Source organism: Necator americanus, chromosome IV, assembly GCF_031761385.1.
Source record: "Necator americanus strain Aroian chromosome IV, whole genome shotgun sequence".
Lineage (NCBI taxonomy): Eukaryota > Metazoa > Nematoda > Chromadorea > Rhabditida > Ancylostomatidae > Necator > Necator americanus.
This window is the reverse complement of record NC_087374.1, coordinates 25,548,183-25,575,472: the sequence shown is the minus strand read 5'-3', so window position 1 is coordinate 25,575,472 and position 27,290 is coordinate 25,548,183. Positions and strand designations below refer to the sequence as shown.

Below are 27,290 nucleotides of genomic sequence, written 5' to 3'. Positions count from 1 at the left end.
ACAAGTTTAGGAGCACTGATGATGTCCCACCTTTCTACAATATACACTAAACCTCTCCTCGGATGGGGTTACATCACAGATGCTGAATTCACAGAAAAAGAAAAGTTCCCATGGCTAACAACCGTCGTCTCCAACGCAGAAAAGTGAGTGATAGTTGCTTCAAATTCGAGACTTTTTTGAATCACAAAACTTAGGCAATTAGCGCTCTTCCTATCATTTGCTATTTGTAAGCCGTTTGGGCTAACTTATGTTATTTGTAGGCTGAGACCTAAAGGCCTGTGAGCCGCGTATACAACTCTGTTCGTTACGTACATATAGTAGACCTCTCTTCTCTAAACCAGTTCCCATCTTGGTCGCGAGCGAGCTCCTACTATACGATCCTACTGATACGCCAAATCCAAAAACATAAATTGGCAAGAAACATCCATTTTTGCGTTGAACAAACTGATTGCTGTCGAGTGAATTTGAATAAGATGCAGTGTCCAGCAAAACGATTTTTGCTTGCCCTTTTTCCACCATCAGTGCAAGAGACTACATCTAATATGGTATAGCGTTGGGAACAAAAGTAGACTGCTTGATGACTATAGGCAACAGCTAGAGCAAACTACTGAGGGAATTTGGCTCAACGTCGCTTACATAGATGCGCCTCGTGTGACCTTTTATGATGACTTCAACGCCCAAGGCATTCAGTGTATAGGCGGTTATTGTCAAATGGAATTATGCGAGTCGAACAGCAATCCTATGCACGCTCGGACAATGTCACTACCTCGCAGAGCAAACTTCGGACAGCATTAACCGTCCGGTAAAGCTTTATGAGCGGACAGACACCTCTACACTTACGAGGAGTGATCAACTCTATTAGCTCACGTGGAACAAGTTAACTTATCCAACACCTGGAAAACAGCGCAAGCATAAGGTGACAACTCCGGAACTTCAACTCAGATACGTCCTCACATTAAGCAACCCTTTCCAGGCATTCGCAAGAGCGGAATCACGTAGAAAATACCAAAATGCCCGCCTATTTTTCATTAATACTGAAGTTCGGGCCAAGGAAAAGCTCAAAGACGCCGCAGTCTTTTCACAATGTTTCCAGGGCGCTGCAATGAACGCCCACATCAACCTGTCACGAGTCTGAAGCCGACAAAGAAGTTCGCGTTTGTGTCTGCCAAGATAAAATCCACGTAAAATTAAGTATATGGTACCCGCCCTATGGGTAATTTGCACCAAAAGACATCCCGAGAGGAATGTTGTTGCCAACTGAAGAGTAGTTGCGTGGAATAGAATAGAATAGACTTCAAGAAAGAAAGAGTCAGAAAGGAGTGGAAGAACAAAACCTTAAGGAAAGCCTATGCTTTGTTAAGTCCGTGTAGTGCAAAACCTGTTTGGAAGTTGTCAGAGTTGTAAGTCGAGCCACTCTCGCTGGACTGCACCACGGTCAGCAAGAACAGTTGACCGTGTCAGCTCATCGGTGGTTCTATACCTGGCCCAAGAGGATTCGCTATTATAATCGCGCTCACAAAACGTCAGCCGTGACCGGACCTAAGAACTAGCAAAGGAATAATACTTTTGAGTGCAACATACAACGTTTTAGAGTGGCCCAGTCGTTTATTTTCCCTTTTTAACTTTTATCTTAGATCGACATAACGACCATCGCAAAGTATAATGAACGAGACGGTTTTTATCGTCTGCGGTTGGCAGGAGAGTGCTCGAGGTGTGGCAGCGATGTTCGCTTATACAAATAGCGCTTCTTTAACTTCAAAGCCGCTTCCAATTCTCTTTATCAAGACGGGATTAAAAGCATCACCCCACGAATCTGAGGTGGTGCGGGTTTCAGGTGGGTTATGTCTATACGGGGTCGTAGACTATGGGGGAAGGTGATTCCGTGCATTTCTTCCTAACTGCCATAAAAAAAAACGGTCCGGAAGATGCGGCGCCAGCACAAGGCTGGGCGCACAAATCGAACTCGTAAAAAATTGCGCACCGGAACGGTCGAAGCCGTATCTTCCGGGCCGTTTTTTACGGCAATTAGGAAAAAATGGACGGAATCACCACTCTCCAGAATCTACGACACCGTATAGGCATAACCCACCTGAAACCAGCAACACCCCAGATTCGTGGGGTGATGCCTTTAAACAACTGCATTGGTTTGGCGGTTGTAGTTGTACACAACACGGATGTACTTGGTAGAGACAATAGAAAGGCAGCGGAATGCGGTGAGACCTTTCCTGATTAGTCGTCGATAACATCATGTGAAGTACCGTCAAGTGGTTAACTGCACGTTTTCAAATGTGTTACTAGTTCTACTTTCTTACAATTGTGTTTGAAATAGTTGAAATAAAGTCGCGTTAAAAAAGTAAGTAAATCAAAGAAATGGAAAAAGGCATTTTGTGACAAAGGAGAGAACGTTATTTAAACTTTCCTTACCTTTGGTCCATTTGTGATTACTTCTGTACTTTGGTCTTTATTACCTTACTGGTGGTGTCCCTAAATTTTTTTTGTGTTGTTGCTAAGTAGTTTTATTACCGAAAGAATTTCTTTGTCGCTATATCTTCAAATCATTAAGATAGAACAGAAAAAAAAACAAAAAAAAAACACATTAAATGCAAATTGTAGACTCGGCAAATTTGTGATTTCGACTCTAGAGGAGTTCGATTGGACGACTGTCGCACTACTCTATACTACTAACGACCATGGTTACTGTGATTCAATCATTGACGCTACAGCGGTTGAATTTAATAAGAAAAATTTATTCGGTACCTGGCTTGATGAACTCAGTGAAATAAATTTTCCAGGAAATCATCAATAATCCTTACACGTTCACCGCACACATCGCCGTTAACACATATTTGGACATGAATAACCTTGAAATGGTTGCTGCAATTATGGAAAAGGTTCGGATGAGCGCACGGAGTAGGTCTATCCTTCTCGTTTTTACGAGAATAAAAGTGGAGTCAATAAAATAGCTTTTCAGTTGTTTTGCTGTGTTTCGACGCGAATAGCGATAGAAGAACGTTTCTCCTGAAAGCAACTGAAATGAATATGATGAACAACGACTATCAGTACATTGTCCTAGCAATCAGAAATATTGGTTTCGGTATGAAAAGCTCTCAGTGACAGATCCCTCCTTTTTTCTCCATTTTTTTTTCTACTTTTTCAGGTCAACCATCACAAGGAAAGGCGACATGTGAGTTGCGATAGCCCATTGCGACTGCTGTATTATAGGCAATGAAATTGAAAAAAGGTTTTCAACACAGTGGAAAACTTCTCTTACCTCAGTTTAATTTTCAGAGTATGCCACATTTGTGGACATTCAAGAGAAGGACGTGAATTCAGAAATTCAGAAGAACAAACAAAATTCTCTAGTCGTTGCCGAAAGAGTTAAAGGCATCACCCCACGAATCTGAGGTGGTACGGATTTCAGGTGGAGTATTCGTATACAGGATCGTAGATTAAGGAGAGAGGGGTGATCCCGTCCATTCCTTCCTAGTTGCCGTAAAAAACGGCCCGGAAGATAGGCTTTGGGCGTTCCGGCACGCTATTTTCTACAAGGAGTTCGGTTGGAGCGCGCCAGTATTGTGCACGCGCTGCATCTTCCGGGCCGTTTTTTTTACGGCAATTAGGAAGAAATGAACGGGATCACCCCTCTCTCTTTAAGCTACTATCCCGTATAAGAATACTCCACCTGAAATCCACCTCAGATTCATGGGGTGATGCCTTTAAACGGGACCTACGCCCCTGCGCGGAGGAACGGGACTAATGTTTTGCCTCTTTGACTCTCCCGCGACGCAATTTAGTCACAGTGATGGGCTCTCGAGAGCACCATTGCCTAACTTCGGGAGCAATGATGCTCTCGGAAGACGACTTACCCAACGCGTCACGTCGGATCCATCGGACGCGTTTAACGGGGATCCTAGGTGAAATACTTACTTATATACATACTTCAAGTCTGGTGATTGCCTGATTAGGAAATTCTGCAAGATATTTCTGAGCTTTCCTCATAAGATGATATATAAGATGACCGAGTATTCAGTGAGCAACGGAATGACGCCATTTTGGGAGGACGTGGATGGAACAGGTGATGGATCCGGTGATGTGGTGAAAGCTGCTGCGAAGAAATTACTGATTGTAATGCTCTGGATGGCTCTTTAAGTACATTTCCATAATTCAAACACGTTCAGATTGACACAAGCAGTGATATCAAAGATCCCGACTACATGGCAAAGTTTCAAGACCAAGTTGTTGCCCGTATCTCTCAACCGCCACTGAACTGCGTAATGCCGAGATGTGTCAACAGCACAGGACTAACGGTGAGTGGATGATACGTGGAGGAAAAGAGTACTATATGTCTACGATTTGATCTGATATTAACATATCACGCGTAGACGGCGTCATGGCCTTTCTCATCCGGGCAACCGTCATGAACAAAGTGCAGAGCCAGCGCTACTGTAGTAGCTAATTACTTTCCTCATTCGCTCCGTCCACAGCGTACCATGTTGTGTTGTAACGCAGCGGTAATACAGCGACTGAATGGGAATGCAGGAGAGCAAAAAAGTCGGTGTAAAAAGGCTCGAAGATGCAACGGTTGCAGGTTTCAAGTAGAAAGTCGAACCCGTAAATTTTCCTAAATAAGTTCCGAACTATTGAACGTACTCTAATAAGAGAAGAGATAGAGTGCATATCGCTGATCGCTGTTAATCTAAAACTCACAGTTACTGCTGTGCTTCAGAAGGTTTCATGGCAGAATTTATTATAGCATACCCCCTAGAGTGTATATGTTCATTCGGTAGCACGCCTGAAGCCATGCACTTCCCAGAAATCTCGTAGAAAAGCGGGACGCAGTGAGAGACTCTGTGATGGATACATCGACAGTTGATCATCAATCTGGGTTATAGACACGATATAGTTATCGAAACTGACGTGGTTAGGAGACCTTATGAAAAATACAGACTTCGGGTGTAGATTGACCCTAACTGTCCTGAAAAAGGACATGAGAACGGCAATATAAACGGATATATATCGGCAGCTAACTAGAGTGCAACTTGAAAACAAATTTTGAACTCCCAACAAAATGTGAATTAAGTAGCGATACTCACTCGCTGCATTTATATGAGCGAGCTTTGAAACGTGTCCATCAGTTTGTGTCTCAAAATGGGCCTGCTGCTAATACTCACCTTTATTAGTTTCATTTGCATTGCCTCCTCGAACCATAAAAGCCGTAGGTTGAATGTCTCACATTATATAGTGTTATATAAAGGGTGTGACTTTACACGAGATCAACGGAGGTCAAAAAATGGGCCTGCTGCTCAGGTCACGGATAACATCGCATTTCGTTGCCTTCTTACTTACAATAATTAGTCGGTTTTGCTTTGGCATTCTGTTATTTCGTCATTTTCCTACCATTTTTCTTAAAAGAATAGCACCTTTTTCGTCATTTTTACCGAACAATCTTCATTTACAAACGAAATCTAATTGTGAAGTCCATGTTTTGCATTTTATTTCATTATAAGCTAGTTTTCTCAGTGTATCAAAGTAGAAATATCATGTGGGTCTTTGGTGGAAAGGGTGGGTGGGGACTAAGGATGAGCGTTCCGTCCTGGGAGCTACGTCACGACGCGTCCCTTTGTACATGCTCCGGGGTCCCTCCAGCAGCCTATTCATAGGTTGTACTCGAATAAGCTGATGAGGAGACCCCATATATCTCTGAGCCCTCGCTCACGTGCGCACAGAGGTGGAGCGCCGTTTTTCCGGGCGAAAACTTCCACGCACAGCTTGATTCTTCTCTCTCTTAGAAATGGCTCCACGCATCTAACTTTGCATTGAATCGCGCGCAACAAATGCCATTCAGGGATCATCGTGAGTATGTAGTCGGTGTGTTCAAATGGGTGAACTCCACTGGGCAGGTGATGAAAAACAAGTGTGGCTCTATCACTCTTGTAATGAGAGATCAACAGAAATCAATTTGCAGATGGGACGCTACGCAAGACACTTGTTTGATCTCTTTTACCTGTATGGATTGGCACTTCACTCAGCTGGAAACGAATTTAGAAACACGACGACCATTTCGAAAGCTATGATCACTTCGTTCTCAGGTCATTAGCAATTTCCACTTAAAAAAATGTGAAATTTTCGGATATAAACAATTCGGAGGTTACTTATTATTGCCATTGTTTGTAAATTCACCGATGAATCAAGTAGCAATTAAAATGGCAGAAGCTACGGTTTCTTCTACAGACACTTTTTGAGAATTTATAAATTAGGTCTGAGCTCGTAATTATTACGGATATGACATCAAGAGGCATTTTCTGGAGCATAGTGGGACTATAGGTACAGTAAGGTCAAAACGAAATGAACCATGGTGCAGTTGCGTAAGGCTATGGCCCGAAGTGGCGCGGTGGAGCGTAGAGGTTATGGTCGTGGTTGGACCTTTGCTAGCACCACCCATCGCTGCAGTTCGCGATCGATGGTCCCACCTCGATTCCAATCGTTGACTGAACCGTGCTTCGCTTACGATGCTGCACCGTGTTTTCCTTCGTTTTGACCCTTCCATATGCACTGTCCTCGGTAAGACTTGAAACTTGGTGCAATTGCGTAAGCGGCTGCGGTCGAAGTGGCGGCCATCTCTCAAGTCCGATTGGTGCTAGCCAGTGTCTCCCGCTACCCCCGTCGCAACGCTCAGTTGTTTAAAGGTGGCGTTTCACGAAATTGAAGAACAAAGCGCACAGTACGAAGCACAAAGAATCCGGAGGAAACGTGGATTGCGGGTTACGGAAACGAGTGCGGCTCCTCTCATCCTCTCTTAAAGGCATCGCCCCACGAATCTGAAGTGATATGGATTTCCGATGGTCAAAGACTACGCGGGATCGTAGATTGCAGAAACAGGTAAGATCCCGCCCATTTCTTTCCAATCGCCGTAAAAAAATCGCCCCAGAAGATGCGGCTTCAAGCGTTTCGGGGAGCTATTTTCTACAACGAGTTTGGTTGGGGCGCGCCAGCCTTGTGCACGCGCCGCATCTTTCGGCCCGTTTTTTACGGCAATTAGGGAGAAATGGACGGAATCACCTTCCCCCATAGTCTACGACCCCGTATAGGCATAACTCACCTGAAACCCGTATACCCAGATTCGTGGGGTGATGCCTTTAATCATGGTAAGAAAAGAAACAGTGTGAAAGACGGCATCCTTTCCTACGAAATCAATTGCAACCCGTCATCTCTGTGCATGCACAGCGTCCGAGAATGAGCGATCGAAGGTTAATGAGGTCTAATCACCAGCCTACACAAGTAAAACCAATGGATAGGTTGCTGAAGGGAAGGAAACGTCTACGTAGATTCGCGTTCTAACGTACCTCGTAGATTCCCATGCCGCTTTTTAAGACAACTAAGGAGAACTGAGCGGGACTACGCTCGTTTTCGTAATCCAACCCGAACTCTACGTTTTCTTTGAAGTTTCTGTACCAGGTCGGTTTTTTTTTGTTATACGCTGGCTCAAAGGCTTCTTAACGGTTCACCCGAGTAGATATGCCGTACCCCTTTAAAGACATCACCCCACGAATCTGGAGTGGTACGGATTTCCGGTGGAGTATTCTTATACGTAGATTATGTCGTAGATTATGGTGAGGTAGAAAACGGCCCGGAAGATACGGCTTCGATCGTTCCAGCGCACTATTTTCCACAAGGAGTTTGATTGGAGCGCGCCAGCCCGTGCGGTGCCGCATCTTATGGGCCGTTTTTTACGGCAATTAGGAAGGGATGGGCGGAACCACATCCCTCTCCGTATTCTGCTATCCCACATACGAATACTCCACCTGAAATCCGCACCACCTCAGATTCGTGCCTTTAAGCTTTAGAATATATGGGCTTCACGGCAATCTAGAAGCACTTACAATGGATCATAGCTAGCTTATCCCTCAAGATGAGTGTACCAATTCACGTGTTGTTGAATTTTAGGTCTCACAGGCGATGTTGTTATGGATGTTAATCGTTCAAGGACACCAGTCTTTTTTCTCTATGGGCTAGATGATAATTACGATCAGAAAGTGCTTTCTGTCGCCGTGTTTAATAGCAGCCAAGGGGTTCATTATCAACTGTCTAACGTACTTTGTAAATATGCTTTAAATTGATTACAAATACAGTTTCAGATGGTGCAGAAATTCTACGAAGACGCGGATACCACAGTATTCGCTGGTCACAATAACAAGAGGTACCTGGAATTGTTCTTTTAAGCAGTGTGCGTAAACACAGTGATCAAGAGTTTGAGATCAAGTGAACGCTCGTTAATTGTTCTGGAAAACCATGTTACGTGCTACTCCTTGTTTCCCTTATCAGCGCTTATGGAGCAAAAATCGTACAGTTAAATTCGAAAACCACTAAGAAAAAAATCACCAAGTTACTAAAAGAAAAAACTAAGTTAGAGCGCCGAAAAATAAGATGGCCACTGGGTGCCACCAAACTACATTTCCTCCACTCTTTCCTTTGCAGATTAACCCTCTCAGTAATTTCTTTTAGAGCTGGCGTGAGTCTTCCAGACTCATTTTTCCCTAACATTTTGAATTTAAAGGCATCACCCCACGAATCTGAGGTGGTACGAATTTCAGGTGGAGTATTCTTATAAAGGGCAGTAGAGAGGAGGGTGATTCCGTCCATTTCTTCCTAATTGCCGTAAAAAAACGGCCCGGAAGATGCGGAGCCACACAAAATCTGCACCACCTCAGATTCGTGGGGTGATGCCTTTAACTCAATTATCACAATCGTAGTGTCTCATTGCAGTACAAAATGGAACAATTTTGTTACTAGTAGATATTTCACCCTCAAAAAAAAAAGATCGGATAGTTGCTAGCTATTTTCTAGCTAGCTAGTGTTGTAGAAAGAAGCGCAGCCGAATATGCTGAGGTTTTATTTTAAGTAAATGCTCCTTATGAGACTTATATTACGAGCATTAAAAAGTACATTAACTATTCCATTCGATGGTGCAAAAACATATTTTGAGATCAACGCAGTCATGGTAGCGCTAGATTTTTGATTAGAACCTTAATCTGAAAGAACTGTAAGTATTGCAATAAAGTGTAATACTTTTGCTTAGATACTACTACGAATAAGAGTTTCTTACACCATCTCCGAAATATACATATCCATAACACATCCAGAATTCAAAATAACGACCTTTTCCCTCAAATCAGGATACAGAATGTCCAAAATGTTTAGGCCTTCAGTATTGGCCTTCAGTATTATATTATTGACGAAGTATTGGGATACAATTATAAACCATGGGTATGACAATAAGTAAATCATCGTTAGAGCCATTACTAACATCCTTATATTAGATATACTCTAACATAAGGGTAACGTTCCACTTCAGATCATGTAAACTGTTGGCAACTATTCAAGTAGTCATTTGCACTGTTCTGTTTCCATTTTCTGAAGAAGGCATGTAACCAAACTGAGGCAAACGTGCAAGGAGATAGAAATGCGGAGTGATAGAGGTGCGGGCAGTGACCACTGCTACAAAACGGCTGTAACTTCCACCTTTCGCGGCATGAACACAAAGGTATCGCGCACCAATCCGACGCCTTAGGACCCGTCCAACTCCATTTTTTTTTATTACTGATATACCTATACTTATCTAACATTCATCGTTAGAGTTATTATTCTAACGATCATTTTGACAGTTGTATGCCTCCTTGATTTTGAAACTTGATGAGTTGTGAAGTTTTTTCTTGTTGTGGAATTCAGAATTATGATTTTGATGACCTAATAATGTTTCCTAATAATGTTTTTCTACAAAAAATGGAAGAAGTAGGCGTGTGATTTCAGTCGATGGATGTTTGTGCCAAAAAACGCGCCCCTATTTTTCAGCCATCTTGTATTGCAGCTAATTCACCCTAATCGTGCGGAAAGGTTATAACAAATAATTGATAGGAGAAGCGATCAGTTATAAATCTTCTTTGCTTTACGTTGCAATTTTTATCAGATACATAGTAAAGGAGTGCACGTCTTCGTATTACGCTGAACTTCAATTTCAGACCATTGAGCGTGCCAAGCTGCGGCTTCACTGGTGTAGAATGCCCTTCTTCCTTCATTGAACTTTTTTTATATTATCTTATTGCTGGTGGTGTCATTATTATACTACTAGTAACGACAATTATTTTATTCTGTATATTCATCTGCTTGTGAGTGTTTTTGTCTATTTTGCTATTTAAAAAAAAACCATGCATCTAAGGACTTCTTTATTTTTAATTTACCAAAAAAAAATTATTACTATTTATCCTTTTTATTCTTCATTTATCCGAAAACCTTCAAAATTAAAGTCAACAACAATATCTCAACGTTCGTTCAACTGATAGATACAACCTTTGTAGAAATCAGAGGATTTTTCGTCGTCTAAAGTTCGACTCTATAGATGACAGGTGAGCCACGGAGAAAAGGCGAAAATCGGTTGGGGGACAGCCCTGGCGAATACCGAGGATGGGCGACCGCGGACCACCCTAGTTCGAGAATATTCTGGCGCGTGACCGAAGACACGCGTCGTCGTGGAGCAGATTGACTTGGCGCTGTTTTCCACGAACTTTTCTTGGAACCGTGTCGTCAGCTGACAATAGGCAGCGCTTGTCATTGTCGATCCTGGAAGCAGAATATCCCAGTGGATGATGCTGTCACAATTCTAAAAGAAGGACATTACCTGTTTCATATGGATGTCAGTTAGAGGTGCTGAAACTCCAGTTTTACTGACTCCAAGACACTGCCGCCTGTGCGTATGGTTGAAGTAGCAAAGCCACTTTTTGTCGCCAGCGACCACATGCCGCAGCCAAGGGGCACTTACTGGCGCCTTTATTTCTCCAAGTAAATAATCAAATCAACCCCCCTAAGGGCCCTAAGGCCTAAGCATTAGTCTTAGAGGATCTATGACATGTAAACTAAAGTTACTAAGAGAAAAGAGAAAGTCAGAGCGTTGGGGAATAAGGGCGCCAGTGAGTCTTCGCTCCTCAACTACACTTTCGCTGATAGAGTACTGTATGCAGTAGAGCCCGACCCTTTTATATACCATCCATGGAAGTTTTCAGATTATTCGTGAAAAAAAAGACAGAAACAGCAGAAAATTAGTGTTTCAAAAGTTTCTTGCAGTCTGATATTTTGTTATTTATTGCATTATCTAGGACTTAAAAATTCAAAATGAAGGCCTTGTGGACCAAGTGCATTTTCAGAAACCGATCCAGGAAGCGGAGAAACCTGAGATCACAATGGGAAATCCCTCACACTCTTTTGCTGGATCCAGTATGTGATTCCCATCCTTTCATTGTGACAAAATAGCTGAAGGATTGAAACGATTTACAGATGGATGCCGTAGATATTAGTACAAGCCGTCGTTCTTTCGCATCATCGGTCCAAACAACACCATTTGTATCGGAAGGAGATCAGTTTGAAGTTCGCGTGTACCGTGGCGAAAAGGTGTTGGTTACAAAACATTCTCAAATGGAACTAACGTCGGCTGAATACGACACTTGTGTGAAGGTAACTAGTGTTCATAACCCTCTTGGAGATAAAATATCACGAAATTCACGGTGTTGTGATCTATTCACGGATATTTAGAGCTGCTCATGTAATGCATGAGCGTGATCACTTCCAATTCCGCTTAGCAATGCGGAAAAATGCGCGACAAAAGGGCATGGTCGTTTCCTTTACGATGGAACTACTCACACGATAGAACGCAGTTCCATTGCTGTCCAAAGTATGCAATCTTCGCAGCACGGTCTAGATGCAAATGTGGCTGCACTCGAAGAGGTGCGGTAGACAGCTCGAACCATAGCGAGCTGCAGCGAAGAAAAGTGCTAGCGAGGATTTCTTCTCGATCCTAACCGCTACGCTCCACCGCATCGCTTCAAATGCAGCCTCTTAATACTTGCACCGAGCTTCACTCCTTTTTGACCTGCTGTGGCCAGCAGTGACGACTCAACCTACTCGTTCTCAGACGCGTTACGTATCGTCATCGTTCTACCTGAAACAAGTTGACGGGAGCAGTGCAATTATGGCTGTTTTAGAACTTTTCCGAGTTACCAGCCGGAATTGAGCGTAATCACGGTTACGTCCGTAAACTACATCCCTGCGTTTACCATTTTGTGGTGAGATCCTAACACCGTCAATTTCGTGTTATTTTGCGCACTAGAAAGTGTACAGTGATTCCAGATGCGCAGCATGGATCACGAGAATGTCAACAAGTTTATTGGTCTCTCCTTTGATGGTCCTATTATCATGAAAGTGTGGAGAATGTGTACACGAGGATCGCTTCAGGTTGCCTTTTGATATTGAAAATTTTGAGAAAATAGAGGAGATCGAGGGGATAATTGAAGCAAATGTATGTGACAGAAATATCTCCTGCATTTGAAAAAGTAAAAGGTGTACTGTTGGAGGACTTGTATTGGGCTTCGGTAGTTGACGGTCTCGTATTATGTGCCACGCGGGATATTACTTAGCAACTTTATTCAGCACCACCTCAAACTTGGGTAGTTAAACCATAACATTAACAGTAACTAAGGCAAGCAAAGCGAGCAAATGATTAAAACTAATAAAGGCAAGCGGTACGCAAGAAGAGCTAGCAAAATTATAAACAACATGAAAAGCAAGAAAAATGGCACAATGAACTTTCTACGGCTATTTATATGGTACATTGAGGGCAGAGTAGACTATTATGATATCCTGTACAAGCTAACACAAAGAAGTACTCGGTTGGCTTGTAAACATCTTTGTCCAATAAATCATTTTTTGCTGCTGCGAACCTAAGGACTACAAATTCGGACGCCAGACTGCGCTAACTCAAATTACATTATGAATCATCGACAGATAAGCATTGCTATAAGACACAAAAAAGCAGCTATTGAGCCAATTAAGTAGTATCACGTTCGTGATACTCCCACCCACGAATAGTAGGGATTGTAGAATGTAGATTTGATGGAGAGCCGGAGCTTTCTTCTCGAACCACAGCGTGTTACATTGTGGAGTTGAAGTCGTTCTCAATTATCTTCAGTTCCTCACGCAGATTCAAGTATTCCTTTTCCAGTGCATCCTTCAGCTCTGGTAGCGGGCATATGGCCGAATGATGTTCTTCCTTGCGACAATACCCATAGCGCCTTACCGGTCTGCGGCATTCCGAAGCTCGGTGGAGTGTGTCCAGACAGCGTGTACATCTGACCATCCTCTGGCGTTCTTTTGCTGTTCTGTACGTCGGACAGCTGTCACTGTAGTGTAGGCCCTTGACTTCGCAGAAGGCACATCTCAGGAAGCGGTCTCCTTCGCGCAAACTGCTATGGCGCGAGAAGATTCGGTTTGGCATTCGTGATGATTTCTTAATTTGGTGAAGGAGCTCTGCCGTGCGGTTTCTTATCCATTTCTTTCGTCTGTGAACATTGCTGTGAGGCGATCTCGACCTTGACCTTTGCATTTCATCATTATCTTTTCTTCTAGCGTTTTTCCATGTCTCTTCATCCTTCAGGTGCTCCGAGGGTTCGTCTCCTTGGTGGATTTGCAGATCCGGTTGACTTTGCACCTCTTCGCCATCTAGGTCCAATAAGTCCTCTTCGACATCACCTTCAGGGGGTTTCGTTTGCTCGTCGATTCTCACTGCTGTGGAATCATCAGGCATTGGAGTTTGCTCTTTTGAGCTGTCGACATCATGTTTCGATGTCTGGTCTCCGTGTCTTCTAGGAGGGCTTCGAACGCTGTTAATTTTTCTCCAAAGCGTGTGAATTCCTGTCTAATGATGCTGCCAAATTCTTCCATAAGTCGGTGAGACTCAGTGAATGCCTTCAACGTTTCCACGTAGATGTTCTGGTGGTCTTCATTTTCAGTCTGTTTTATCGCCTCATGCATTTCCGTTTCGATGCTTTTCTGAAGCTCATCCAAGAATTCGAGCTCTTTCTTGGTGAATTCATTGACGAAAGCCGGTTCGAGTGAAATACCGTCCACTTCCTGATCGTAAAAATCAGACCTTGAATTCTCGGGGACGGATTTTGCTAGTATTAAGAATCCGTATGCCTCGTAGCTCATGGCTGTTCCTTGCACCGCGCTTATTATTTTCTCTCTAATATATTGCGCCCTCATTTGTAGGTTCTGTACCTTGTACTTGTACAAGGTAGCTTCCCTCTTTGCGAAAAAAGTTGGACGTTGTCCAAATAGCTCTGCGCATTCATTTGATAAATTATTGGATCTCATAATGTGAAGAATTAACCGAACGAATTGTTTGATTTTTCTTTGGACTTCGTGTTCCGTTGGAAGGGTTGGGGCCAAGCGAACGCTGGCTCGTTTGTATCGAAGTTACTCAATCAGTCTTTGCTCCTCCTCCTTGCGCCTTCTAAGTAGCTCTTCATAGGATTGGTTGTGGGTATTCATTGTGCTAAAAGCGTATTGAAACTTGTATGTTGTTGATAACTTAGCTATGTACATGTTATGGCTGGATTGCACTTAATCGGCTGTTATAGTGTTTTCGTCGCAATCTTTTGCTGCGATGAAGTGCATCGTTTAGTTGAAAAGACATGCTTGCAGGAGAAACATGCAATGTATATGAGAAGTTTGATTACATTCCAGGCAATTCTAACTAGTGTGGCGGAGATTTTGCAGAATAAACGTCCACATGCAGTCGTGAGGTAAAGGTAACTAATCAAGAGTGCCAATCCTACGATAAGGACTGTTAAGAGGACTGTTTTGTACCATTGCCAGTACACATCGAGTATGTGTCCAGCATCAGGCCATTCGAAGTCCGACGTTACGTTTTGTGTGTGCATACTGATTTCTTTGAGTTTTGTTTGCAAAGTATGTGTATATTTCAGAATGCCTGTGTTGTCAAAGTATTTCGTGATAGAACCGCATGTCACGGAACAGTTAAGGTGTACACGTGCATTAGGTAGAAGAAAACGAAGCGTAGATTGTTCCTTGTGGGGTAAACAAGGGATAGTGAACGTGTCGACGTCGCAGTCTATTTCTGCATAAACGGTAGTTGAACTTGAAGAACAGGTTACATTTGCACTTGCGCCTCTGTTGCACCTGTAGCATCCATATATAAAAGTGTTGTCAACTTCGCAGATCTCGTCTGTGATATCGGCTATGGTGTCTTCTATGGTTTCCCTTATGTTGATTATGATCTCGGCCGAGATTCCTTGATTTATTTGCGCCATGACGTTGTTACTATGATCAGTCAGTGAACTTTAAGAACGGGAACGTTACGGGGAGGACATTTCCTATTTTCCGGAAATTTTTATTAATGTCCTGGTCTTGGCAATGACATTTCACCTGGTTCACGGCGGGATCACATTGGCAGGAGTCGATGAGGTTGCACTGAAGAGAATGTGCGGCCTCCAATGAAGGGCACTGTAAGTGTGGGAGTGCCTCAGATGTCCACAGAGAGGTGGTATGTGCGTTTGAAATGAACTTTGTGTCTAGGATTGAAAGGTATGGCCATAAGAGCACACTTAAGGTGACGTCCATAGATGGTAGTTGTACTGGTACGTTACGTCGCAGACCGAGCACGTAGGTGGTGAAGTTTTCATCTGTTGGTCGTTTAATTTGCTTTCACCCTCTCCTGCCATGCGGAACATGTGAAAAGTTCGTAGACATCATTGTCTGTTGGAACAGCATAGATCCTGTAGAACAAACAGCCAGAGCTCAAATAGAAGCAATCGCATCCTGGTCCTCCACACGATTCAAGACATCTCGTTGTACCAGGGTAACTGTTGAAGATGGAGAGCTCCGGAATTAAGCTGCTGGCATTGATTTCTGCTCATTTGTTTTCTACACAAGACCCCATGTGGGGGCATCTTTTGCTGTCTACCACCTTTTGAACAATGTTTCTTGTGTATAGCAGAGAATTTTTCTGGCACAGTAGTCGAAGATCTGCCCAGTAAAATCTCATTTCAAGAACTGTGGAATGATTGCGTTGTAGTGGAATACGCAACGCATCCCTCTTGAATGGATTTATTTTTAGTACTGATGCTATTTCTGCTTTGCATACAGTTTGTCCGCAGGTTTTGACACAGTGATGAGAAAAAACGTTTACTGTTTGGCATGTCCAAGCAGTTACAATTAAGCCACATAAGGCAAGAGCTTCCAAAAGCTGGTGGTACCGTCTTCGACGTCCTCATTTAAACAGGAAGATTTTTGGTATGTTTGTGAAGATCACGTATAGTATCACATTGCACATTGTGTAGATTCCTTGTAGTAGTATTCTGATTGGACGTCCAATTGTTACCGGAACGTAACATATGGTGTAGCAAAGTGCTATGAGTAGGTATAGAAGAAATCCTGCACCGGCTATTGCAGCCACTGGCCAGCATTCTGGATTGATCTGCATCTTTTTCAGGAAATCAATCCTTTCTTTGGGAAGTTTAAGTTTTGTGCAAGATGTTGGCCAGTGTTCCTTCGATTCACAATAGAAACAAAACGGCGTTCGTTTTCTATCCTGCCAAGGATTTGGTTTTAGTTTCGATGGAACATTTTTCCGCTCAGTTTTCACCGGCATGTTGCGTTCAATTTCTTGCTCTTGCCGGATAACTGTTTCAAGCGTTTCCATCTGTTTCTTGAGATTCCAGACCTGTTCTGCGGGTAATGGGACTTTTCTCTAGTACCCTCCTCTGGATATCTCGCCTGAATTTTGCAAGGATCTTGGACAATAACCATGGGCTATCAAGATTCTCTTCTTTGCTTTCGAGCTGCTTAGTGAGTGATGAAATCTTGTCGAAAAGGTTGCACTGGTCCTGGAGGTCAGTACTTCGTGCAGTCCAAGTCTCTAATCTTTCATGTAGACTAGTTATGATTGCAGACGTATTGCCGTACTTTTCCCGCAAGTGTTCCAACACTAGGGGATAATTTGATGCAGTCACTTGAAAGCGTTCTGCAGACTGTCGTGCCTTTCCCTTTAATGCTCTCAGTAAGTAATTGAACTTCTGTAAATTTGAGAGTGGGAATGAGTGCACTGTGGCGTTAAACAATTCCCAGAAATTGTCCCACTGCCAGCTTTTGCCGTTAAATTCTGGAATAGGAAGTCTGAGTAATTCTACGCGGCCCACCGGTGTTTCCTGATTCTGCACTCCAGGGTCCGGATATACTTGTACTCCCGTTTGAGTTCTCATTTTCGTCGTCAAGACGTGTTTTTGCACCTCAAGACGCGCGAGAAATGTTTCCGTTTCGGAAAGAAGTGTGTTGACTTTTTCGATGTGTTCCGAAACGCGCTTTTCTTCTTCACCTCCTGGTGGCATTTCTATGCTGTCGACAGTTTCGGCAAACGCGTAAATGGCCTTTTGGAGAGAAGTTTGTACAGTGCGAATGAGTCTAACGCTGAGTCTATTTCACACATTTTTGCTGCGAAATCTCCTTCCACGGCGGATATTTCGGTTTCACCCAGACTGGCATAATTTTTGAGGGCGTCGGCTAGCACATTAAATTGGCGAGTCACGACCCCTTTCCGGATTTTGAGAGAAGTTGCCATTGAGAATGTGGATATACAGATCTATTGTGGCAATGAAAGATAGTAATTGTTAACAACGAGTAGACAATGACTGATGATAAATGCACCGATCGATTCACTGCTCACAATGTTAGTGAAGTTGCTCCGAGATTTTATAGATAAGTAATAGTAATAACCAAAGGAAGCGGAAGCGTTAGCATGCAAATTCACACTGCAACTTGTCTTAGTGCTAACCTCTATCCGGTTGTCGTTCCTTGGTTTTGAGGTTCCTAGTGGTTGTAGCTGAGTTCGTCGGATCTGCCGATGCACCAGTTGTACTGTTGGAGGACTTGTATTGGGCTTCGGTAGTTGACGGTCTCGTATTATGTGCCACGCGGGATATTACTTAGCAACTTTATTCAGCACCACTTCAAACTTGGGTAATTAAACCATAACATTAACAGTAACTAAGGCAAGCAAAGCGAGCAAATGATTAAAACTAATAAAGGCAAGCGGTACGCAAGAAGAGCTAGCAAAATTATAAACAACATGAAAAGCAAGAAAAATGGCACAATGAACTTTCTACGGCTATTTATATGGTACATTGAGGGCAGAGTAGACTATTATGATGTCCTGTACAAGCTAACACAAAGAAGTACTCGGTTGGCCTGTAAACATCTTTGTCCAATGAATCATTTTTTGCTACTGCAAACCTAAGGACTACAAATTCGGACGCCAGACTGCGCTAACTCAAATTACATTATGAATCATCGACAGATAAGCATTGCTATAAGACACAAAAAAGCAGCTATTGAGCTAATTAAGTAGTATCACGTTCGTGATAAAAGGTAAAGGTAAAAGCTTCCGGATGTAAGCGAAGTGCAGCAATGGGTTGGTTTCATTGGCTGTTATGCTGCTACTTTCAGATAAACCCATGAAAATTCTCGAATGAGCAAGGCAGTTTTGTTGCCAAAACGTCGCTCAACAATAACGAGTCGGAAAGAACCTTGAGCATTCCAAGGAAATTCAGACCTCATCGCTCGTGATCTAAACTCGCTTCTCCAAATAGGCATTCATGGAACACAGTTCTCATTATTCTTTCTTAGCTCTGAGAGAATCGCATTTCGATAATCTGACCTCTCTGATTTTCTTCTCCTGGGAACATCTCAAGCAGATGACACTAGGCTTACTGCATATTCAAAGAAGTTATTCCGATTGCGAGAGAAAAAGGTTGTGGAAGACTTCAACGATGTGTAATTAATGATAGCTTGTTTTAATTTTATCCTCAAATGTGTTTGAAGTTCATCAGTTTTGTTGTTTATGGATGGAATTTTGGCTCGGATTATATTATATTATATTATATTATTTTAATTATTATTTGCCTTGTAAATATCATATTCGAGTGCCACAACCACGAGGGCATTAAATTAATTCAGCTAAAATCCTTTTGGATCGGAAACTCTGGCTTACTTGACTGTGACTTAATCGGCGGGCTGATGTCATCGCCTGACACGATTACCCGCTTCGCCGAGGTGTGTGGCCTTCGAACAGAGCTCTGCCCAACCTTCTCGATCTGCTGCGAGAGCTTGCTCGGAATCGATCCATTCGTCGCTATTCCAAATCCTGCGAAGCCTTGCATCTCGCCCGAACTGTCCACCCACACCGAGTATCTTCAAGTCCTCTTTCATCACCTGAGTCCAGAACTTCCGCCTTCCGCCAGGTGGCCTCTTCCAGCTTGAATCCGACAGACTCCTCAAAATTCGTTGAACATGCGATCTGCTGGTCTCCTTATTATATGACCAAAGCGAAGACCATTTTCTGTAGGCGCTTTCGATGGTGGTGCAAGATGTTGGTAGCTTCCAGGTTTCATCCTCTTCATCTCATCGATTTCCGCCTAATGATCATCATTGTGCATATCCTAGACTGAAAGTGGCCAATCAGCTGTCTAAGCATCTTCCTTCTCGTGCAATCAAGCCCCTCCACCACCGTAAACGATGCTGCCCAAGTGTCCGATTCGCACATCATGATCGACCAAATTGCTATTAAGTAGACTCGTAGCTTTACTTCACGAGCGATGGGAGTTGGCCACAATCACTTGGTCAAGAAGTTGAATGCAGAAGTGGCCTTTGCACTCGTAGCTGTCGTTGTTCTTCAGCCCAAAACCCAGGTAAAAGAACTCGTCAACGAGTTCGGTTGGTTGTCCGTCCAACCTGGTTCCCGTTCGAGATCTCCAAGAAACATTATCGGTAGGCGGCAGCCAACTTCGGTACGGTAAGGTTGACAACCATGTTAAAGTTTCGTAGTGCTTTCCGCAAATATAACAACATCATCGGCGTACTCGATATCAGTCAAGGGGCACCCTGATAGCGCTAAGACGATGTCGACAGGACACTGATCAACTGTTCTTCGCATGATGTCGTCGATAGCGAAATTGAACAGGAAGGTCTTCTCACTGTCCTTGTCTTACTCCAGTTACCCAAGTTACTCAAATGGTGTTGTACATCTGGCTGTTCAAACTATAGCAGTTGTTCGTTGTATCATGTCATCAAGCAAGCGAACGAACTTTGCTGGTACTCCATCGGTGCGGAGCGTGTTGAAAAGACGGCCTCGATGAGGAGAGTCGAAAGCGGCTCCAAAGCCCAGAAATCCTAATTGCATCAGCTTCGAGTACCGCTACCAGATTTCGGTCACTCTTCTAACGATGAATATCTGGTCAATCATAGATCGCCCAGGACGAAAGCCAGCTTGCTCGTCGCGCGTTTTTTCTTTGCGATGCCTAATAAATCGGTCAAGGATAATCCGCTCCAAAACCTTGCAGCAAGGAGACTCCTCGATAATTCCTAAAGTCCGTGGCGGAAAACCTCTTGTGGAGGGGACTTATGATAGCTTGTCTGCACGAGTCAGGTATCCTTTTGTCTACCATATTATGAACGGATGATTTTTGTCATTTCACGAATACGAGACAGAGGAAGATATTTCAGCATTTCTGTGCTAATCCTGTCGTCTCCACCAGATTTCCCATTTTTCATCTTTTGGATACAGACCAGAACCTCCGTCTCGGTTGGTAGTTCCTTCTTAACCGCTTATGTCGGCCTATGAACGTGCTCGAGTTCCCGAACTGACGGCACTTACCGGTTCAGCAAGTTCTTGAAGTGATCCCTCCAATTCGGAAAGGTTCCTTCACCGACAGCCTTTCCACTAGCAATGTTGAGCACAGGAGAACATTTCTTCATCTTGCCGCTATACTGCTTTAATGAAGCGTAAACTTTTCGCGGGTTCCTGTCCTCCCACGCCATTTCAAACTTCTTCGCGCTCGACGTCCACTCGTTATTGCGGTTTTATTGCAGAACGGAAACTCTAATTTTGCAGAATTTGACAATACGTGTGAAGTGGACATCCACACTTTTTAAGTTTTTTTTTTTGCAATTTGTTAGGTTCAAGATGATTTCTTTGGAAAAGGGACCTCAGATTTTAGTAGGAGCATTTCTCTCATTTGATGAAATTTATCTCGAACTGCTGTTTTCAGGATATAATCTCGATAGACTCAATGACTGCTGCTGATCTGTTCTTCGCATTGTGTTTGATCAAAGATATTGCCGAGGTGAGCTATCGGAAATGCTCAAAATTCCGAAAAAAAAATTGCTCGGAATTTCTATTTATTGTAGGGAAGTACTTGAGCTGCTCAAGAGACCAAGAAAAAAACAAAACAACATAGCAACAAAGAATTAGGAAGGAAAGTTCCAAATATCATATAGAAATTCAAACCACAACATGCACTGAAGCTTAATTTGGAATATGGACCTATGTCAGCACTGCATCCCAAGATCAATTTTTGTTCGCAAAAGTTTCGACAATTCAGAGAATTTGTGTTGGGCAGCGACATCTACAGCTTTGCCGAAAGTGTTCCGCATTTTCTTTCGTATATTTGAAGAAACGTCGCATCCCAAATCCTATATACTATTGAGAAGAGAATTAGCCAATCACTGTCTCTAAATGTTTGAGAAACTTTGTTGCAACGTATATAGCTAGGACAGTTGACTTATTTGCTGTGTCATCTGATAGCGTGATCTAAAAATCTGAAGAATTGCTATCTAATAGGTTTGGTTTCGTAGGTGTTTATCCTCACCTCCCCCCCTCCCCCCCACGACTCTACGTCTCTCTAACGAGAGCCGTATCACACTCTAACCTGTTAATGGGTAGTGGTAGGAATTTCTATTATAGGTTAAACTCTCCTGTCTTTTTCAGTTGTATCGAATCCCAGTAATACGTCTACTGTCCAGATAGAGCATTCCGATATATTCTCGTTTAGCGTAACGCAGGTGTCTGGGACCAAGTCCGCATACATTTCTCTCACATTTCTAAATTATTATATTTCTATATTCTATGTATTTCTTGAATAATGCTACATAGATGGTATAGGAACGATGAAATCAGCCAAACGAAGATGATGTGATTGCCGGGCACCAACTTTCACTCCCATATTATCCTATCCTAATATTTTAATTATTCTAGTCGTTGCACTACTTTCTCGAGAGTGGTGCCGAATATTTCAGATGAGATTGTGTCACCTAGGCGGACCCTTCTCTTCACGTCTAGGCGACACAATTTCATCTGATACTATAACAGAACGGAAAGACTTCAACGTTGTTGCATAACTACACTACCAACTCAGTAGAACGCCTTTTACATAACTCACAAAGTATCTTTATGTACCGAGTGAGACCGCCGTAGTTATTCATTCGCGCCTGAATAGAGAACTTCCTTTTAGTGAAAATATCTGTATCCTCGCGACCCTTCTATGAGTTCTGAATCGGTGTGGATGTGTTCAGTAGTGCTAAGCTTTTTTAACAACCTCGCTTGCTCGCATGACCCTCTTTCACCTAGTTTTCTTTTATACTACTTGGAATTACTTTTGTAACAACTTTGTAGATGACGGACAATAAACATCTTCGTGTTCCTACAAATAACGCACGAAAAACCTCGATAGATTTGCGAGTGCTGGGGAAGGGTCTTCAGATGTACAAATTTGGCCTTGTAAGAACAGGATGATATGCGGTTCTTCAGCGACATGATGACATGTCCGAGGGTGGACTGGGACATGGTTCATCTCACCTCAGATGGCAAAAAGGAAAGAAGGTAGACGTGACTGTCAAAAAGATCGAAGTAGAAATCGTGAATGATACTGCATCTCTCTTCTTATTGCTGTTTTTCCTGCTTTGGGGTTCGAGAGATAGGTCGTTTTTCTTCTATGATCGCAGGAGTTTTGATGAGTGCAACGAATGCTCTTTTCAGCCTCTGCAGCCTCTTAGTCAAGAATACTGATCTTCCCTCCGTGAAGTGAAGTTGGCGAGCTGCTGCTGTATCTGCGGCGGTGGTTCCACGCCGACGTACCAGTGCCAAAAGTTCCGGAGGATGGCGTATCTTACTGTCTTTGAAACTCTCAGTTTTCTTATGCAGTTGTGAAGATATTCTACGAGTCAATCGTATTCCGTGGATGCTATCGTTTGTTGTACCTTTCCAGGTCCGATTGGAAAAACGAAGGGATACCAGTTAATTAGCCAGTTGAGGCATCGTTTTTGTGATTTTCCCTTCTTTTCCTGAGAAGAAAAATGTTCTTCGAAGAAGACAGGTGCGATCTCGTTTAAATCTTGAGTGCAACAACAACAGGCAGTTAGGTTAGAGTGGTAGAAGCGCTTCTCTTTGCGGGTCTTCGCTTCTGTTTTTTCCTTCCATAACCATGTCGTTTTTCTCTGTTTAAACGCGACAACGAGCGCTGAGAGGGCTGCGTCTACAATCTCATGATCCGACTCTCTGGACAAAGGGGTTGTTGCGCGCTGCGGATGATCTCGGCTTCTTTCCCTCTCTTTCACCAGCATTTTACTCAAGCAGGCCTGTACCGAACATTGTGGTTTTGCCCTGAGGAGACGATGTTAACTGTGGGGATAAGCGGCGATTCTGCTGCGTTCATAAGGTATTACTTTCAAGTTGGTGACAGGTTCGCCACATGTTATCAGCAAGTGCAGTCGGTTAGAGGTTCCGCAGCCTGCACAATTGATCGAGGTTCGAACCCGCCTCGGTGCTCACCAAACCTTTCATCCTCTCTGGGGTCGATAAATTGGTACCAGACTTCTCTAGGAGGATAAAAACACTGACTTGACACATCGGCTAGTCACCGCAAGCCATTGTACAGGCCAGGCGGGATTGTCGCTTGGAAGTTGGTGGTTGTGATGAGTAGATTGTGCAAATCGGCGAATTTCAGAATGCGTTCACCACCTTGGTTATATTCGTCCATCAAAACTCGTCCTTAATTTGACTCCAGCAGCCCGCCCTAGGGTCGTACGTCAAGAATAAATGAAGTCCACGTTCACCAGTCCCAGTGACTACTTTCACAAGACGAGTTAGTCGCCTACAGTTGGTCCTTTCCTAAACACTGAGGATTGGCGTAGTTTTCCACACTTGCTAACGCTCGCGTTTGCGCGCTGGATATTTTTCACAGCATTTCATTCACTCTTCTCTTGACTTCATCAACCATGTGAATGAGACAGAGTGTTTTCCTCGACCGGGTTTTCACATAAGTCTTTTCCAGAATTTCTATTTTTGATCTACTAAGTTCGGAAAAGAAGGGGGATTGGTAAGCTCTGGTCGCACAATAAATTCCTTCGCATGCACAGCGCCTTGGACCAGTAGATCACTCCGGCTCTGCAAATCAAAAAATCCGTAATATCGTTATTTTTGCCCAAAGCGGTAGGCTCTATTTAAGTTCAATTTTTTTATGCAAGAAAACAATTTTTTACATTATTGGATGCTCAAGGGTATGGCCTACATTCATCAATCCTTCATCTCCTTCGTCGGAACTTTGACTTCAGCCACGTGCCTTGTTAGTCAAGGATGGCAGGTGAAGCTCTCCAGTTATGGGCTTTCCGTTTTATTCGACGAAAAACAACAAAGAGGTAATAATAGTTTGTGCGTAGGGCAAACAGCTGTTCTGTGAAGCTTACTTTTTATTCAAGAAAGAAAAAGAATCCCAGATCTTCTATGGACTGCTCCTGAGCTACTTCGTCACCCTACAAAAAAACCATCCAAGCAAACCGATGTTTACTCGTTCGCCATTATTTGCTCGGAGATAATCACGAGACGGCCAGCATGGGATTTAGCAGAGCGAGAAGAAAAGGTAGATGGTGAGTTCAAACCAAATAGATCATCCTTATCTCATATTTTAGTCGACAATATAGCTACCTTTAACGAGGTCGACAATCTCAATCTGGAGGCTAGAATATTGGAACTATTATTCTTTGATTTATTACAGTTATCTTTGAGTGATTATACATTTAAAGACTATTGCAGAATTACTATACAAAATAAAACGAGGAGGACCAATTCCAACGAGGCCGAAACTTACCAATCCTGAATCCCTCGTCGAACAAGCTTTGGTACGAGTAGTTTTTTCCCAAGAAAACTTCAAAACTTCACAGCAGATGATTTTGCAAAATATGCCAAGACCTTATTTCTGAGAACAGAACTTGCCCGATAAGCATGTCTGAATGTGAAGATTTCTTATCCTGTATTTCAAAATAACTCTAATGAAGTATTTCAAAGGTTAAGACTTTCTAAATATCCCGAAAACAAATCAATTAAATTCATCTTATAGAAGATGTGCCGAGGAGGCTCAATTTGCTTTACTAAGGAGCTGCGTACAAATTGTAGTGTGAAAAGCTTACAAATTGTGCTCTAAAGTTACTGGCCAACACTGCGTTGATCGAACGATGCACAGATCTGGCGCGAGACATTCAACCCCAAAGCAAGCTCCTCTCTGTTGTTACTATCCAATTTCATATTCATTTCGAATCTCTTATCACTTCCTCGTCGCCAAGCTGTATTTCGAACAGTACTTCAATATACGATCCAAAAGTAACAAGTAATATCCGAAAATATCTTGAGCAAACCTGATAAGACAAATATGAAGTTTAATTTTAATTTTTTTCATTCAAAATTTAAGAACACTCAATTCATCAAAATGTTTACTCAACGTTTCAGTATCGCTTAGTGAGTGATTGCTGGGACGAAAAACCCAGCGAGAGGCCTTCAAGCGAATTTATTTGCGATCAGTTGAGAAGTATGTTGAAGATGTCAAAAAAGAAGAACCTAATGGACCATCTGTTCACAATTTTGGAGGAGCATACAGGAGAGCTTGAACAAGAGGTCAGCCGTTGAGTATTTTAAGAGGGACTTTATGAAGAAACAGTGAAGAGATTGCCCATGGATTCTTCCCTGTTCATATTAATGGAGCAAATGTCGTTACAAAAATCATTGTCTTTAGTAATCTAAGGGCAACACTTAAAAAAATGCTAAAGAGTTGGAAGAAGTGAGAGAGAAAATGGAAGTGCCTTCCTAACACCTCTTTTGAGCCGATTGCATGAGAATCCTAAGTACACAAATACTGTAGGAAGGAATATGTGAGAAGGGTGTTCCACTCTACCCAGTAAATTCGATCGAGTGTCTCTGTTCTTATAGCTTCCACACGTCGCCAAGCACTGTTATGTAACAAAATCATGCTCGTCAAATAGAAGTCTTCCCCTTCTTCCAATTGCGACCTCGTTAAACATAAAAATGGAGGTGATATGATCCTACAAAAATCCCGGAAGATGGCCATCTTTGCTTTTAATTCTTGCGAATGTGTTCATGCTTAGCAACTTCGACTTTCACTCAGTCTTCTGAAGTGATGTAAGCCCCCTTGGATTTTCGATGAAGCCGTTCTCACAGTAATGGATAACGTGCAGGGCTTTGAAAAATCCGTATCGCGATGACCTTACACGGTCGACTTCATTTTAGAGTTCGTTTGAAAATTATGGACGCGCTTGCACCTTACTTGCGGGGGCTAGCCAATTTGTCAGGTCAGTGTTTCTTATCTTTTCAGACAACTCTGGTACCAAATTGTCGACTCTTAAGGGGTGAAAGGCTTGGTTGGCACTAGGGCCCTTTCGAACAACGATCCATCGTGCAGTCGAAGAGTAACCTCGTGTTGTCTGTGCTGCACCGCCTTCTTCTTCTTCCTAGCGTTTGCTCCGTGTTGATGCAGGTTCCCTCTTCCTGCTATCTTCGATTTGGTTCGACCCATCGCATCAGCCAAACGCGCATCTATCATTATCCAGCTTCGCACGGTGCAACCAACGAATCCTTGGCCTCACGCCTCAAACAGCTTCAGAGCTGTTTTAGCAACAGAATTCCCCTCTCGCCGCAAAACGTGACCAAACTATCTCCGTCGCGCCTCCATCTTTTCAGTAATTGGGACGACGCCGAAGCAGACATATATGACAGACATATATAGCAGACATATATATGTCGTTGGATACTTTGTCTTTTAGCGTTACACCTATCGTCCATCTCAACATTCGCATCTCCATAGCGTGCAACAATCTTCCCAAGGATTTCGTCGTCGGCCAGCACTCGCATTTGTAAAGGGCAACAAGACGCACAACCGTCTCGTAGATCTTCGACTTCAGTCGAACGGGGACTTTCTTGTCGCACAGTACGCCTGTCGCCATTTTCCATTTCATCCATGTCTCATTAACACGTTCTCAACGTTTTTGATCAATGTCGCCTGTGCAAGTCACTTTGGATCCGAGTTAACTTGAAACACTCCACTTTGTTTAATTCAGCGCCATCGACACGAATTGAACCGTCTTCTATCCTTGGTCTGCACTCGATGTACTCAGTTTTTGATACACTGAGGCGCAATCCATGTTGCTGCAGCCGATCCTTCCTAGGGTGTACTTATTTTTGAACATTATCTTGAGATTCCGACGCGAGAATGACATCGTCGGCAAAGAGTAGAGTAAACGGATACTGCTTCTAGGCTCCCTTCGTTATTTAT

The 27,290-nt window shown here is 43.1% G+C and overlaps 4 protein-coding genes across 7 annotated transcripts; 1 reads left to right on the top strand and 3 right to left on the bottom strand.

Annotated features, from left to right (window-relative positions):
• Positions 1-110: 110 nt before the first annotated feature.
• Positions 111-27,051, top strand: RB195_002675 (uncharacterized protein; the record flags this gene model as incomplete). Of its 4 annotated transcripts, XM_064200035.1 has the most annotated exons (20): positions 111-143; positions 2,793-2,910; positions 2,972-3,094; positions 3,158-3,184; positions 4,031-4,125; positions 4,179-4,307; positions 5,790-5,900; positions 5,966-6,089; positions 7,945-8,069; positions 8,136-8,197; positions 11,196-11,265; positions 11,326-11,502; positions 12,030-12,110; positions 12,175-12,279; positions 20,946-21,020; positions 24,231-24,369; positions 24,430-24,597; positions 24,764-24,849; positions 25,454-25,618; positions 26,782-27,051. In XM_064200035.1, 20 exons carry the CDS (start codon positions 111-113, stop codon positions 27,049-27,051), a joined length of 2,283 nt encoding a protein of 760 aa, XP_064055916.1. The 4 variants fall into 4 exon arrangements, with proteins under 4 accessions (XP_064055916.1, XP_064055922.1, XP_064055921.1 ...); XM_064200038.1 differs by lacking the exons at positions 12,175-12,279; positions 20,946-21,020; positions 24,231-24,369; ... (2 more) ...; positions 25,454-25,618; positions 26,782-27,051 and adding an exon at positions 10,017-10,163 and having other exon boundaries at positions 11,960-12,058; XM_064200037.1 differs by lacking the exons at positions 12,175-12,279; positions 20,946-21,020; positions 24,231-24,369; ... (2 more) ...; positions 25,454-25,618; positions 26,782-27,051 and having other exon boundaries at positions 11,960-12,058.
• Positions 12,974-13,627, bottom strand: RB195_002678 (uncharacterized protein; the record flags this gene model as incomplete). The annotated part of the gene is made up of 1 exon (XM_064200041.1): positions 12,974-13,627. The coding sequence occupies one exon, from the start codon at positions 13,625-13,627 to the stop codon at positions 12,974-12,976; it is 654 nt and encodes a 217-aa protein (XP_064055920.1).
• RB195_002677 (uncharacterized protein) lies at positions 16,533-17,231 on the bottom strand (the record flags this gene model as incomplete). The annotated part of the gene is made up of 1 exon (XM_064200040.1): positions 16,533-17,231. One exon carries the CDS (start codon positions 17,229-17,231, stop codon positions 16,533-16,535), a length of 699 nt encoding a protein of 232 aa, XP_064055919.1.
• Positions 18,919-20,715, bottom strand: RB195_002676 (uncharacterized protein; the record flags this gene model as incomplete). Its single annotated transcript, XM_064200039.1, has 2 exons — positions 18,919-19,171; positions 20,552-20,715. The coding sequence occupies 2 exons, from the start codon at positions 20,713-20,715 to the stop codon at positions 18,919-18,921; spliced, it is 417 nt and encodes a 138-aa protein (XP_064055918.1).
• Positions 27,052-27,290: the final 239 nt, after the last annotated feature.